The 17,268-nt window shown below is 36.0% G+C and overlaps 1 protein-coding gene across 31 annotated transcripts in view; it reads left to right on the top strand.

Moving 5' to 3' along the window:
- ntng1a (netrin g1a) overlaps positions 1-4,542 on the top strand; it is a 246,632-nt gene extending 242,090 nt beyond the window's left edge. For all 31 annotated transcript variants that reach the window (XM_073940887.1, XM_073940904.1, XM_073940888.1 and 28 more), the window contains one exon: positions 2,964-4,542. In XM_073940887.1, the coding sequence (XP_073796988.1) occupies positions 2,964-3,208 (245 nt within the window). In that variant the 3' untranslated portion in view covers positions 3,209-4,542. The remainder of the gene's footprint in view (positions 1-2,963) is intronic.
- The last annotated feature ends 12,726 nt before the right edge of the window (positions 4,543-17,268 follow it).

The following is a 17,268-nucleotide window of genomic DNA, read 5'->3' on the forward strand; positions in this document are numbered from 1 at the left end:
TATACCAAAAACGGTGACCCGGGGTGTTACAGACTAAAATTACAAAATTATGGGAGTTTTCCTGGAGAAATAACAAAACGGGAGGGTGGCGGAAGATGGGTCTGAAATACAGGAGACTCCCGAGAAAAACGGTAGTGTTGGCAGGTGTGGTGCTACATCTTGTGGCACTGTGATGCCCCTATTACTATTAGTAGTAGTAGTAGTAGTAGTAGTAGTAGTAGTAGTAGTAGTAGTAGTAATATTAATATCAATTTATTCATTTTTGGTGTCACCACAGCAGAATGAACTGATAATTCTTCTGGTATATGTTTTACACAGCAGATGCCCTTCCAACCGCAACCCATTATATATACAAACTTGAAAATGTTGATGTATGTACTGTATATACCTACAAATCTTAATGAGAGTAATACCAGTGGAAAGCATCCAGTGTACGCGCATGTTAATCACTGATAATTTGAATAGCATGTTCAACCACCAGGTCCAGTGTTTGAGTCTTGTTTTGTGGTACGAGTGTGTGTTTTCACCAGGGAACGATTGATCTGCATCGTAAAAAGACTCGGCAGTGATGAACAGGGGGAATTATGGACACAAACAGGGGCTCATTTTTCCCTGACTCAACCATAAAGCCCATATCCACACAGGAGATGGAGAGAGAGAGAAGCTGGAGACCATGTAGTTCTGCCAGCTTCCTAATCAGCCTGTTATGACTGGGAGAGTTACACCTCCTCTCTCTATCATCCCGCTCTTCCTGTCAGCTCAGTCCATCCCAAAATAGCTCAGTAACAGCCATTAAACAGATGCTGCGATGCACACGGCCTGTCAGAACCGCTCCTCGCAAACTCGTAGAGGTCAATTGTTGTGCGTTAGATGATTATTTTCCAATCAGCTGGTTTACAGTGTTTTGATGAAGATGCGAGAGGCATGGCTTGTTTGTCAGTTTTTATTTGTCTCTGTTGGTTTCGCTGGTTTGCGCTGGAATTTGTTTGCCTAAAGCTTGCCGAACAGCTTGTGTCCGAAGGGAGCAGATCAACAGCTCCTGTTGTTAAATATACTGACGCCTGGTGATGCACCTGAGGGTCCTGCGCTGATTCAGAATGCACGACATTGTCTGGGATTTGTAAAATGTATGCCATGTTAATGGTTGGAGTGAATGCCAGAGCCGAGGTCTCCTGAGAAACACTTCTGTCGCATGTTTTATTCAAAAATGTCTGCAAAACTATAAGAAATGCTCTTTTTTTTTTTTTACATTTATATTTTTATGCCAAAATACCTTTATTTGTAAAGCAAAATTACTTTGTTTTAAAAAATAAGCTTCTAAAATGTTTCAAGCAAGAGTAAAAACTTGAATATATGCTCCTCAATTAAATGTATGGTGATTTAAAGGTGCAGTAGGTGATCTGCCAAAATGCAAACCAGTTAGCATAATATCTTTAAAACACAGTCCCTCCCTGTTGTCCAAAGCCATGCCTTCTGAAACATGAACGCACACACCTTAAAGATGGCAGTAGACATGTCATTTGCCAGTTTGAAAACTTTATAGTACTTTATAATACTACAGTTGTCAAAACTTGTCATAATGTGCAATATTCCTCACTCTCTTGCACGATTTGTCCTAAAGCGACTACTGTATGCTTAGTGCTTGGCCGGTGGGGTGCAGGAATTACATATATTACTAAGCCATACTTGCATGCTATTTGAAAGTAGCATGGTAAACAATATAGGGAGAATGCCACAGGTTGTCATTGTTCAAAAATGAACCAATGTGAATATTAAACTAATTTCAGCTCAGTGGAGCAGGCTTGGCAGAATAGGGATATTTACTTGTATGTTTTGTTGTTAAACGAAATAAAAATCTACATTATCGATGTTGTAAAAGGCCCTTATGAAACTGAAAATAGTCACATCAAACTTTCGCTGGAAGATTTCAATGTTCGAACAACACTATCGTGCATATAACCCTTTCATAACAACAAAATCTACATCAGCTTTGCATGGCTAAAATAGTTTTAAAACACACAATAACATTACCTGTCTTAATGAAATACTTCAGCCATTGTGTCATCCTTCCTCCAGCGAGCAAAAGTAACTCCAATATTGATTCAGGATTCGAAAAAGTTTTGGTTCAGCATTTGTTTTTACTGCTCTCATCTTTCTCTTCTGCGCATGACACACATGCACACAAGTAGCAGTTCTGCATGAAAGATGCACAATTGTACAAATCTGCATTTTTTGACAACCAGTTTGGGCTACTTATCAGAATTATGGGAATTGTGGGCCCGACAATATCTAATTGGATGAACATTTATTAGTCTTATGCCTTTCCCAGAATATAAAAATACATATACACACATTTAGATCATTTACTTTAATCAGTACTATTGGAATGTGAAGATGAATTTAACCAGCACAACAAAAAATGTTACTGATAAGACAATCACCTACTGCACCTTTAAGATTATTTAGGTGTTTGTAATGGAAACAAGACCAATATGTAGCAGAAGAAAAGCTTTTTAATTATTTATTATTACGCTTATTAATTTTATTTTTTATTTTATTTTTATTTATTTTTTGTCAGTGTTGTGTTTCATTATTTTTTAGGTCACATAATATTCCAGTAATAGTTTTGAAGTGGGCAATGACGTTTTTGAATTGCCAGCTGCTTGCAAACTTTTTGAAACGTTTTTAATCAAAGCTCAAGTGTCCAATCTTCTGCAAAAACTGCCTATGATTATGAATTTCTATTAATAATAATGATATTAAGTTTTGTACTTGTGATTCATTTCAATCGATACTTTGCCTGCACTTTGTATTGACTATTTCTGTCTATTTTCAGCAATAGATGAATATATGATATCTCAGGATAGAGCTCCATGTAATCATAGAACTGTTCATACTTGTTTGGGTGTCGCCTATGTGTGTGTGTTTATCTTCTGCTTACTCTTTTCCTCTCAATGCCCCAGCCCGGGTGTGCGACAGCGAACTTCTGCGTTGCCAAAATGGCGGCGTGTGTGTGAACTACGTCCGTTGTCAGTGTCCTCCGGCGTACACCGGCCTGCTGTGTGAGAAACCGCGCTGTGAGAAAGAGCCGGGCGGCTGCGGAGGGTCAGACTCGGGCCAGGCCTCCCTCCACCCCCCTTCCCTGATCCTGCTTTTGCTGCTGGGTGGCGTTTTCCTGACGGAGATCTGCTGGATCACAGTCCTCTGAGATGCAGATCTCCGACTCTTCAGCTTCTTCTGTATGAGCAGCGCACCAGACCCACCGACACTCGGCCGGCCATGTGGAATGTGCCCAAATATCAAAGCGAAAATCCAGAGGATGACAATAAATAAATAAATACATCAATAAAAATAGTATTTATAAATATTGATTCAATATAGAAATTTAAAAGCTAAAAAAAAAAAAAATCAAGGTGTTATTTATAGAATTTATCTGAGCATATGCTTTATGGAGCAAATAAGAGGACGTAGAGATGTGAACTAAGCCATAGTAGATACTCCCCTAAAAGAACAAGAGAGCAACATGGATCGGAGTGGACAAGGCTCATTGCTCTCCTCTCTTTATTATGAAGGGAACGGGAGCTTCGTTCAGCCAGCGGCATGTACAAGTAAAGCCAGCTGCCGCCCCTCACCCTCTGAGCCATTGTGGGTATCATGTTGGCTATAGACTGCTTTCGGCTATTGTGACACAGAACGATGGAAAAATGTTCGGATTGTGTGCAAGAAAAATACATTATTAGATCTGTAATAATAAGAAGATGGACTCAAGAAAACAAGCATACTTTGCTGTCAGTGCATTTTAAGGATATAAGGAAATCAGACTGTCCCATTTGATCCGCTTTCAAGTCCCGCCAAAACACTCCCGAATCTCACCTCGACCCCCACCTTTGGAAATAAACTTTAGAGTGTCCTTTGTGTCAAGAGCCCCGTCCTTCCTCCACCCTGTGCTTTTGTGAATGTTATTCTGTAACCCTTGATATTTTTTTTCAATATTTTTTAAAGTTATTATTTCAGTCTGTGTGATGTTAGTCACACCTCCTATCCTCCGGAAAATATGATTAAAACCCATGACTTAAAAATGTGACGGACTGTTTGCTGAGGCCACGGTCAACAATGTATGTTTTCACCCGAACAGATGAAGTGCTTAGACAGTCATCAGTGTATTTAATTTTTGTATTAATACAGAAGTTATTTTCTTGACAGAGTAAAGATAATGTAGAACATATACTTTTTTGTATTATTGCTGAAATGTGTTTAAGGGCAACATTTTAGTGCATTTAATCAAGGTGCAAACGATTCAATATTTATGTTTGTCTGAAATATTATTTCATTTATACTTTTCTTTTTCTTTCCTTCAGTTGGATTGTGAAGTTTTCCTAAAGTATATTGGCAACGTGCTGGCATCAAAGAATATCAGTTTACATAAAGTATATATACTGACATGTAAAAAAAAAAAAGAGAAAATCACACCAAAGGACATTCTAAATGTTTTCTTGTTGCTTTAACACTGAACAATTTAAGTGAATAAAAGTTTAAAAGGACTTTATGTAGTCATGTTGTCCTGTTTTATGTGTGTTTTATTGCAGACCTGTCCGGGTGAAGAAAGCATGATAAATTATTGCATATTTCTTTATATAACACATGCATATAAATTGCATACTTTGCAGAATAGTGGAAAATGCTTTAAGCCTGAGAATTTTCTGCACACCATTTATCTCAAATTCAATACAGTAATGATTTGTTTCAGTGAAACGCATTATCGGATGGGCAAAATTAAATATTAACAGCTATTGATGTCTCTTTGAGAGCCTGTTTTATGGAGTTGCACTTGCCTGTGAGTAAACTGCCCATCTATTGCAAGGGTTTGTTTTAAACAGAAAGTTTTACGATTATGGAGTGTGTGACAACGCCGGCCTGCTACATGATTCATTTTAAAGGAGCTACATTTGTCTTTATGGGCTGGGAACTTTCAGTAACTGGATACTGATTTATGAATATTCCTGTTTGTGTGTCTGCTTAAGAAAACAAAAGAAATGTTTTGTGTTATTTCACAACTACGCTGTCTACAAACCACAGTCTACATAATATTTCATGAGTATTTGTGAGGAAATGATAACAGTCCATTTGTTGTTTCTTCACATTAGGATGCCACTTTTAGAAATGAATGGGAGTACTGTTTATCAGAGTCATGGTTGTTGTGTGAAATATTTAACCCAGGCTCTTTGCGGATACATATCCAGGTCTACAGAACAATTCTGGGGACAGCGAAAAATGTAACCGGAGGTAAATCTGCTCAGTTTTTGTTTTTGCAAATCCACCAGAGTCTGTTGTGTACACTATTTGATGATCTCTTGCATGTCCTCTTTTCGTGTAAATCCACCAGAGGGCGCAATATACATTTCAGCCGACTAGGGGTGCGTTTTTCAAACAATGACATTACTCGTGGCTGAACTTGTTAAGTATGATGCATCATTTGGCAAAAGAACGATGTGAACGAAGTGTTTCCTAAAACCGTCATTTCTCTGTCGCAGATTCATCATTTGAACCATGCTGGTTATAATGTAAAACATCTATAGTGACACTCTAAACGAGGTGGAGTAAATACTTCTTTAGAGAAAATCCCCATAACTTTTTTGTGCAAATTGTTTTACACACGCACGTTTTTTTTTCAATCCAATATTAGTTTTAGTAAAAACATGCACTTGTTTTTCATATTAATTGAAATATATGTAAACAGCACATATAGAGCCTACATTTCCTTTTCTAAAATACTTGAGAATATTCTATTCTAAAACATAGAACCACTTACAAAAGCTAAAACATACTGTAATCTCATATATAAATCATCACGTAATGGTTTTAATTTATAGTAGGCTATTTATTAAGATATACAAAAAACAATACCCTACTTTATAAATGCTATAATTAATCTTAAAAAAATAAAACTTTTAGCGTAACCTATATATTTTTATTTTCACAAGCTTTGGAGACTTAACATAGATTCTGCTTTTCATAGTTACCTATAGCTTTCATCATGAGCCACGGCTGCGTTCAAAATGACATAAATGATTTCAAAGTGCACTATGCAGGGAGCGCCATTTTTAATGTAAAGATCATTTAAACTGAACTGTATTAAATACTTTAAAAGCAAATTATACATAAGAGTGATGACTTAATTTTTTTTTTTTAATCATTCAGAGTTTAAATATTAGAGTGTTCTAAATAAATAGGGCTTAAGGGGATAACTCGGAATAAAACACAGCCAGAAACTATGATTCTCTGAGCTCTAGAGTTGTAGTAGGAAATGTACAAGTTTGCGATAGAGTTTCCGAATGTTCATTGGAATGATGGATTTGGTAAACACCAAATCAACAAACTACTGTTTGTTTGTAACAACGGAACTTGCGACCTTATCTTGCTGTCAACTGACTGACTGACCCACCTACCTCTCTCCCTAAACCCAGCCGATAATGCTTTCAAAAGCAATCTAGAAAAAGAAAAGTTGTGTGATTTCGCTACATCGTTTATTTATTTTTTTTTTATCTTTACATAGTTTCTAGAACTTTATTTTCGGCAGACTTATACCCTGTCATCGTGGTCAACTCCGCTTCTGTGTCCTAAGTCCGCCAATTTACGCAGCGAACCACAGGGAAAACTGGTAACACTGAAAAAGTTGTCTGTATGGATGTAATCGGTCAGCTGGTAGCGCTAAAAGCAACAGAAGTTGTCGGCGGCGTCATACTATAACATAGTGTTTGCTTTAGAGATGAAATGCAGCCAGACATACCTCTGACTACATGTTTTGCCACAGTATCCACAATGAGCCTGTGTTGGAAATATTCTTTGGCCTCTGAAAAACAATCCAATGGAAGCCCTCATATAAAAACAAAATGACAATCTGAAAATAAACTATTTTTCTTCACAATTCAGAGTTTATGACTAAAAAAACAAAACAAAAAAATTTTAATTTTTTTAGACTTTAGAGCTTGCAGTTCTTTTTTATTACTATTTTTATTTATTGATTTATTTATTTATTTATTTTTTCCCTGAACTGTTAATTGAAAGTTTATGTACTGTACTCGCCATTCAAAAGTTTAAGTACACAACCTTGAGAAGAAAAAAACTGATACTGAGAAGAATTGTAAGGTGTAAACTTGTGAGACTTAAAAAGCATAACTTTTAAGATTGTTACTTGGACTGAAAATCTGTTTAGATGTGCTATACAGTAGGTGAGAAGTTACAATTTACACTGATGAATAAACAACACAAATTTCACATTTTATATACAAATAGAAGACCTGAAAATTATTTTATTTAGATTTGTTTCCATAATATATATTATTATCAATTTATTTTTTTAATTATTATTATTATTACCCAACAGTGTATTTAGGCAAGTCATGATTTTGCCAAGTACAAAGCGATCCTGGATTAACATCTATGTTGATCTTGGCATCATCATTTTTGTTAGAGAATGTAATCCATACCTATTCCCTACCTCTAAACCCAACTATAACTGTAAATTATTCCCAAAATCAGAGGGGAATAATAGAAGTAATAGAAGCTTAAACCTAAATGTAAGCCTAAATTTAGCATAAACGGTAAACATATTCTTTAATTCTGATTGGTTGATTGGAATGTTGTTTCAGGATCAATAGCTGTTAATTCAGGAACATGTCCTACTTCATGAAATCAGGTTGGCTGTGTATTTAGACTATCAATCAAAGCATCAAAACAAATTTCTCTGCGGTTTAATATCTAATATTTACATTATTTATTTATTTATTTATTTATTTATTTTTTATTTATTTTTTTTTTTGAGAAAAAAGTTAAACTGAAGTATACTTCCTAACAAAACTGAGCACTTTTATTTGTTTCCTGTCTGGTATGCACATCACCCTGTATACATTTGAGTTGGATTGCTTCAGAAAATGCAACATTCTCTTTATCAACGCAGACATTCGCAACACAGACAAAGAGAATAAACAATTGAGTGCATCTATACACTCAGCAGATCCACTGTGTATTCAACGAATTCTTTGAACCAAGCCAACAAACAGGCTCAGCCGAAATCAGCTGCATCGCTCCCATTGTTCACTCCTATTTATAGGAGGAAATGTATTGCAGATTATTTTCTAAAAAGACCAAGTGTGTTTTTTTTTATTATTATTATTTCTGCATATGTTATCACATTTATTTATTTTTCTCAGTGCGACATGTCAAAAGTTTTTCTTGCATCTGGAGTTAATCTGCCCTTGAACAAGCCGGGCTATTGATTTTTAAATCAGCTTTTCTATTTGTTAAGAAGTTCAGCTTCAGTAAACATGATGATTTGTGTGTGTGTGTGTGTGTGTGTGTGTGTGTGTGTGTGTGTGTGTTTTTTTTTTTTTTTTTTTTTTACTGCAGGCACATCTAACTTTTTCATTGATAACAGGAATGAAAAACTGAGATGTTGACCATTTCAGGAGTTGGATTTATGGTTTGCTACTGAGAGTGAGACTTTTATAATATCACAATAATACACATGGATGTATTCAGACATTCCTGTTGCCAACCACTGTAAAATGTCTTTCTGGAACGAGACATTTGATGCGATAAAGGCACAGAAACAAAGAGGAACCGTGAACCAAGGTAACCCAAAGAAACGCCACATGAACGCAGATGACTGACTAGTTTCAGTAAGATCATTAGCCGCCATTCAGCATCTTGCTTTTCTTCTCAGAACAAAAGCCCAACTTTGGCTTTCCATCTAAATCCTTGTGAGGTAATGGTGGTATTGTTCCCTCCAGCGATAATGGGAATATCTCTGCAAATACATTGACAACATGTGCTTTCATAAGGGAGAAAAACACACTGCTGCATGATGTTCATTTGTCAAATACGCATGGGTTCATATTTTCAACCAAAAGTAGCATACAGTATGTGTATAATGTGAGAGTTCTGAAGGTCAAACTATCGCTGAAAAAGGTATTCGAGATAGTTTGGTGTGGATTTCACTTCAATAATGATAAAAAGCCTGGAGAATGTGTTTAGTAGCACCGGCAGGAAGAATATTAAAATGAACGCTTTAATAAAATTCAAAACATTTATGGAAGTTCAAGAATCCCTAGACCAAAAGCGTGTATGGAATATTAATAAAGGGCACTTGATGACTTGTAACCTTCGATGTTTTTAAACATATGAGGCAATAAAGGTGAGTAAAAGAAATGGGAGTCATATCTGAATTAATTTGGAGTTTATTACAGCATTCAGTGCCCACAATAGAAGATATTTCTAGTGACATTTTCAAGTCAGTCTTATATTCATATATTCGTAAGTTATGTTGGCTATTGCTAAGAAATATAAGCTGACTAAATCCATTGTCTGTTAATTTATTCATTTATTTTCCTTTGGCTTAGTCTCTATTTTAGAGGTTGCCACGGTGGAATGAACCGCCAACTATTCCAGCGTATGTTTTAAGCAGCGGATGCCCTTCCAGCTGCAACCCAGTATTAGGAAACACCCATGCACACTCATTCTCACACACACGCTCATACACTACGGACAATTTAGTTCATTCAATTCACTTATAGTGCATGTGTTTGGATTGTGACCGGAGCACCCTGTGGAAAAGAAGAACACAGGGAAAACATGCAAACTTCACACTGAAATGCCAACTGACCTAGCCAAGACTCGAACCAGTGACCTTCTTGGTATTAGGCGACAGTGATAACCACTGAGCCACCATGTTACCTATTGTCTGTTACAGTTTTTCTCAGTGGCTTTGGTGCATTTCTCACAACACTATTTACATTTGCACAACAATTAATGCATTTCTCAAAACAATTAGTCATTTGTGCACATGAAAGTACTGTAGCAGTTTCTCATTCCTTCCAACAAATTGCAAATGCTTTTGGACATGCATCAACTGCTTCTGTTTATATCATTATCATTTATGTCATGTTAGTCAAAATTAACTAAACTTGTGAATGCTGAATAGTCATTCCATATAAAACTAATAGTTCTCATTTCATTACAGTCTTTACATACAAAAATGTTGAACTAGCAGCCAAATCTGTCTAGCTAATTTCATTTAAAAAAAAATCAAATCCTGTAAATGGCTTCTAAATTGAACAATTTCATGAATGATTTACAGACCTGTGCATGTTGTAGGTTCAGTTCCAATATGTTCTGCAGTATTGTTTTTAGTTGTGCTCAGCTCTACCCAAAGGAAGTTATTGTTTGTTGTAAATAAGGGTGTGTTTATTCTTTTGCACAATGCTGTGAATAAGTTAGAATTGCAAAGAGCAAATGGAGTAAACATGTGAAACATACATATTCAGTGTCTTGTACTCAGATACCTCACTAAATGCAGAGATGTCTAACTTTAATGTAGTTTTCTAATGGCTGTGCAAAAAGTATATAGTGCTGTCTTGAGCATTTTTAGGAATTGTCACCCAAATCTGACTTTTTTTGAATTGGAAAAAAATGTACAAAGTATACTGTCATATTGAAAACATGACAAAGTCATTTGACTATCTTGTGCATAAACAGTGGTGGCAGGACTTTTCATTTTGATGACACTGACACTTCATTGACATCAATACTTGCTTTTGAGGAATGAGCTCTCCATTTTGAGCATGTGACATGCTTTTGCAGGATATCAGCTAGGTTTTGCAGTTTGTACTAATTGTTTTGAGAAATGCATGAACCGTTGTGCAAATGTAAATAGTGTTGTGAGAAATGCACCAAAGCCACCGAGAAAAAGTGTAATATTAATATTAATTGTCTTCATTCATTATTAATAAAAAATCAGCTATTGCTGCTTAATGTTTCAAACAGGACTTATTTGTTAGTGGCTAAAAATACTGGGTATTTTAAAACCCAGAGGGCCTTTTTCCGCCATATGAAGAACACTGTGTTCAATAGAACGTTGGCATGAGTTATTTATGGAATGCTGATTAAGAAGGTATTTTTGTAAGGTAAATGTAACAACAAAACAGTTTGTAGAACATGATGTAGAAACAGGTTTCACTCAGATATTCCAACTAAATTTCCAACATAGGCTCATTCTGTAAACGTAGCTGAATCTACATTTCTGGAGATCACAAATGATGTAGTCAGAAGTACTTATGGCTTCATTTCGTCTTTGAAGTGAACGCTACCTGGTGTTATGCTTCCAGTTTGCCCAGTAAGCTCGCCATGTACCTCCGTGGACTCGATAAGCAGAGAGGAGTTGACTGTGATGACAGGGTTCAAGTGCTGGGAAGAACGGTTTCAGAAAGCAGGTAAGACAAAAACAAAAGCCAAAAAAAAGGAAAATAACAGGGTGAGACTGTGGTAAAGGGGCGAGGGCTTTTGTTTTTCTGGATGGCTTTTTAAAACTGTATGTTGGGTTTAAGGAAGTGGTTGGGCAGGTCAATCGGTGCTTTTTTAAACACTATTGGTTGGGTTTAGGGAAGGAGGAGGGTGGATCAGTTAATCAGTCAGTCAGTCGACAGCGGCCTCTGGTGGATTTACGTGAGAATTTTCTATCAGGCTCCTCTGATTAGGTTCAGCAGTTTCATTTTAAAGGTAATGATAAGGTTATTATCTAGTAACCAAAGTAGCTTTTTTCATAAATTTCACTATAGACAATTCTTTGGTTTTTAACGAGGTAGATTTTCTTTTGAGTCAAAACCAGCTAAATCCACTTCTACTTTTTTTTTTTTTTTGCAAAAACCTCTAAATTCACCTATTGGTACAATACATTGTAATTAGTTGAAAATCACTAAAGATCCCATTAGGAATTATTTTATCAAACATAAAACACATTACACACCCAAAACAAAACAAAAAACACCTAAAATTAAAAATACATAAATCTGTCAAGTAGGTGGCGGTTTATTAAGCTGTGAAATAAACTGGAGGAAATTGAATGAAAGAAATCTGTCAAGTGCATTGAGCCAATAACATTAAAACTGACATTTTTTATAATTAATATATGATATGAAAATATTATATAATATATGAAAATATTAACAATCTGTTGACATTTCTGATATTTGGGATTTAGATTTATTGTAAGTAAAACAATGTAAACATTACAAACATTGTAAACTAAGGTTGTTAGATTCAAGGTTAAATCCTCCTGTGAAATGTAATGTTTAAGTATTGTTTAACAGAGCAAGGGAATTTTCACTGTATCTTATTTTATTTTGGGGAAAGTCTTATTTTATTTCTTGGTGTGCCTGAAAAGCAGTTTTTTTTTTTTATTAACTACATTAAGAAAATATTTTTTGTTGGCTACAGGAAAAAAACAGACACTCTTATTAAATGACTTATTACCCAAATTTGCCTTGTTAACCTAAGTATTTTTGTTAATCTAGAAAAGAAATGAAAAAACTAGTAAAATGTTATGTACTGTTATTAAAACAAAATTAATTATCCAAAATGTATTATTAAAGCGATTATGTTTAAAACAGTTGTTGGGGAATATGTAGAAGTTTTCACAACTCTGCATTATTCTGGTGAGGAACAACTGTACTACCATGGAGAGGAAATCGTTATATAGATCAGTAAGATTTAACAACTGATTTGCTTTTTTATTTCTAAATTACAAAAGTTAACCATTTTTTTAATACTCGGTCAGATTTATGTGTGCATGCACAGATCCATGCATTGAAATTACATTTACAGTGTCTGGTGTTCACACTCCTTGCTTATCTACTGCAGGAAAGGGCATGCCGTAGGTCTAAATAATGCATTACATCTTTAGTTTATCTCGGCCATACTGCAAAAGAAGTCTATTTCCCCACTGCCAGAGAAAATGTGCTTGCAGTGCTGCTCAGGTGTCAGTGTGTGTGTTCCTCTGAGACACAGAGCGATACACAGCAATATACTTCTTGTATATTTGGATCTCTGAGTTTTGTATTCTGGAGAGGTGTGAAAAACTAACTTGGAAAATGGCAAGAATAATCTTCAGTCATGCACCTGCCTCTGCCCTGGGGACTCGTCCATGCCAGGGAATATATTTATTTGTATTGTATGCATTCGTCACGTGAGGTTCAGTGGTTTAATGAAGCTGCGCTGGAGTAATCGGGGCTGCATTAAATGATCAGGTTTTGAAACTATGTCAGCCACACAAAATTTGAGAAAGCACTGGTTTAATTTGCTTTACCTCATTAAAAAGTTAGCTGATGTCATACACTACAAAAACAAGAGACTATTTAAAGGTGCCAATAATGCATTGGTTTAATAAGCTAAATTGTTCTCTGATATCTACAAAGTAAGTTTAAAAAATCTCCAGAAAAATCTATTTTTATAAGATATATATCTATTTTATATATAAATATATCTATTTTATAAGATGTATTTATTACTCCATAAAATATCTCTAGAATCAGAAGATCCATAATTGACCATATATGGATTGTGTCGTCAATATTATTGAGCTCTTGACAATAAACTTGACAAAAGAGAGGGATAGAGATGTATCGTGTTGTATTTTAAAGCTGTAATGTCAAAAATTAAGAAAAAAATACAGCCAAAGCTGTATCCTCATCCTCATGGTTATGACAGTTGAGATGAGTAATTTGACATGATTCGGCAGTCATCATGTTTGTTGAAACACACGCTTCAAATTTCACAATAAACATGATAAATTGACAAAAGATACAATAAAGCATCCCTTGTCTCTAATAAATGTATAATCTGTAGATCTTGCATTTTGCATCCTGAAGCAAGTCTCGCAATGCCCAGTAACACATAGTAAACAATCTGCAGTACTGTTTTCAAAATAAAAGTCTCACATAATTAGTATGTTAAATATAAGCTTTAAAATTACCAATGGAGGGAAACTATCGTTGTTTTCTCGATAGGAAACGTTGTTGCTTATCAAATGCAGCCTGAGGCGTGTATATTAATGATCTCTGAGCCACATGAGTTTGTGTTCTCTTGATGACGTCAGGTCTGGATGAACGACCTAAAGTAGTCATAAATGCAAATGCAGAGGGCTTAGCCTGTAAATCTCATCACAGTTTGTTTTGTCTTCTGATTAGCCCATTGTCCATCGGATTTTACACTCGTGGAATTTACATGTTAACGAGTAAACAGTAGGGATGTAACGGTATTGTAAATACCGTCATACTGCAATAATATTTTTTTTCGATATTACCGTAGTCGCATGACTCGGTAAAACTATAGGTCTTCTGAGAAAATTTGCTCAGGCGAATGAAGCGAACGGGAGGTACCGGAAACTACAATTCCCATCAGCCCATGCTTGACCAGAATCCCTTGCGGTCTGTTGTCGCTACAGATCCATTAATGCGGAAATGGAGTGTGCTGCTAGAAGCGGGTATGAAAAAGAGCTGGAAAACCCTAAAGCGGGTGTTGTCGCCGCGGGCGTACTGAATAGTGGTGTTGTCACGTGAGTTCTTATCAGCTGTGTTGTCGCGTGCGTACTGAATAGCAGTGTTGTCGCGCGAGTTCTTATCAGCTGTGTTGTCTCGCGCGTACTGTAAAGCGGGGACGGAGGGTATGTCGCGTCGCGGGGGCACTTTTGATCATTTTGGAAGGGAACTTTCTATCCAAGACTAAAAAGGGCATGTGCACTGCACAGGTTGAGCCCTATGTGTGCACGTGCCTGCAAGTTGGGGAACACGACTAATAACAGTCATGGGGACTGCAGAAACACAGCACACTGTTCAGATTGATGCAGACATGAGATCTCTATCTCACTCATGGTTTGTCCTCTCAAGTGGGGGAAAGACAATGCACAACGTTACCCACTGCTGTCAACCTGGGCCAAGTCATATCTCTCTTGTCCCAGAAACCTCAGTCCCAAATGAGAGGGTTTTTTTCTGTTGCAGGGGACATTGTAAATACCCAGAGATACCAGCTTTTACCAGATTATATTTATATGATAATTTTCCTTTAAACCCATCTCTATCTAAGTGAGTGAGTGATTAAATGTTGAATGTGATGAGTTTTTAACAATACTAAATTGAAACTTTATTTTTTACATGGTTTAATATTTTTTTGTTATTAAAATTGAAGTTCCTGTTTCAAAGCTTACAGATAGATGACTAATTTGTATGTCATTGACACTTTTGGCACTTTTTTGGAGTATTTTCATAAGTTTTGTTTTTTCCTGTAAATGATTCAATAAATACCGTACCGTGACATTCATACCGAGGTATTACCGTACCGTGAAATTCTGATACCGTTACATCCCTAGTAAACAGTGGTGTCTCAGGCTCACAGTATGCCCATTTCCACTTACTGATCTCTTATTATTCTGTCTTGGTATACCCAGATTTTCATTGTATGCCAACTACTGGCCTGGCATGTATAATAAAAGTCCCTTCAAAGCAAGTCATTTCACTTGAAGGCCATCTTTGAACTGCCTCTCAGGCTTAGACAGGCTCAATGCTCCGACATTCTGTTAGAATGGGGAAACATCAAATTCACCAAAATTGCTTGGCAAGCTTTCGATTAAATTTCATATTAGGAATCACCAATACAAAATTGCAGAAACTGACATCTGGTCAGAGCCCCTTCCCCGGAGAATTGTCAGTCTATAGCGATCGATGATTGGCTCTTGTACTAGAAGACGGGCTTCCTTTGCCATATTGACCGTTACACTTTTTCCCATTCAAAACTACAAGTGACCTGTCTTGTGTATAATATAGTCTTTAGTATAATATAGCCTTTTTAGTCATTGTTGTGGAATGTGTGAATGGGGCACAAAGCTTTTCAAAAATATAATGGAAAATATTTTAGTAGCATTACTATATAAATACAGCCTTAGTTTTATATAAAAAAAATGCAAGAATAAAATAATTCATTATTGTAACATAACAAAATGTATTTTCTCTTCAGTTCTTTTATATCTTTCAGATAAATCTTTTTTAGTAGAAAAAAAATCAGCAAGAAACATCAGTATAAAAAAGTACAATATCCTGGGTTTGAGTGCTTTTATCGTCTTTGTGTTGCTGTAATTTAATCAGACAGACTCTGACCACGCTCAAGGCCAAAGCAAAGCTACACAACTAAGAATGCGCCGCCACAAGACTGTCTTTTATAATACTAATCTGCAACCAAAGAAGCATGGGTTATTGAGTTCACAGCAATCATGAGCAGTAGTCATAAGAAAAGCATCACTGTTTGGCACTGATATACTAACAGTGAAGTGATAAGGATATTGTTATTCATTTAGGAATAAAAAATACGTCTGAAATATAGAACAGCGATGTTAGCAATCATCCCAATGGCGTCCACAGTGCTGAGAGTGGCAAATATGCAAACAGGCGCTCCACTTTACTTCTCAAAAACAAAGCAAACATGCAACTAAACTGACAGCAGTGAGAGAACAGCAGTTAAAGTTCACCTCAAAATGAAAATATACTCACTCTCAAGGGGTTTTCAAACCTTTATGAGTTTCTTTCTTTTTTTGAATACTAAAGAAGATATTCTGAAGAATGTTGGAAATCAGTAACCATTGGTATCCAGCATTCTTCAAAATGTATCTGTTGACAGTGAAGTGCACTGAAGACAAAGTCAGCAACCATTTTTTTTTACAATATACAGTATCTGTTCATATTTATTTGATATATTTAAGTATGTGGTATTTTCACACAAGCAAAATTTCCAGCTGAAAGTAGCAAATAGCAATTGCATTGCGCCTTGTGCCACATTGCGCCGGGTGTATGATAGAGCCCTTAGTTTTATTAGTGCAACTTTCTAGTTACTACAACTTAATTTTATTTGCCCATCTTAATTTTTCTAATTTCTCCAACATACCTTTTCTAGTTACATTTTTGTGCAACCCAGGCTCATTATGGATACGTACCCTAAACATTTTCTGAAAAACGTAAAATATACCCAAAGGTACGTTTACTCTGCAGTTTTTGATTACACAAATTCACCGGAGGCTGCTGTGTATGCTTTTTAAAATCTCAAATTTTTCTTACGAGTGCTATTCGCGCCTGCTGTTCGACTAACCGTCGTCGGCTAACTGACCGACTGATACTCACACCCAGCCACCCCTTCCCTAAGCCCAACCAATAGTGTTTTAAAAAAAGCAATCCAGAAAAAGAAAACCACCTTGCAGCTAAATGATTTTTACCACTTTTTCATATCTTACCACATTCTCACCCTGTTATTTACTTGTTTTTTTTTTTATTTTTTTGCTTTATGTTTTTGTTGTACCTGCTTCCTGGAACTGTTCTTCACCAGACTCAAACCCCATCATCATGGTCAACTCCTCTCTGCGTCTGAAGTGGTAAGCCAATGGGCAAGCTGGTAACA

The sequence above is a fragment of the Danio rerio genome, chromosome 24 (genome assembly GCF_049306965.1).
Source record: "Danio rerio strain Tuebingen ecotype United States chromosome 24, GRCz12tu, whole genome shotgun sequence".
In the NCBI taxonomy this organism is placed as follows: domain Eukaryota; kingdom Metazoa; phylum Chordata; class Actinopteri; order Cypriniformes; family Danionidae; genus Danio; species Danio rerio.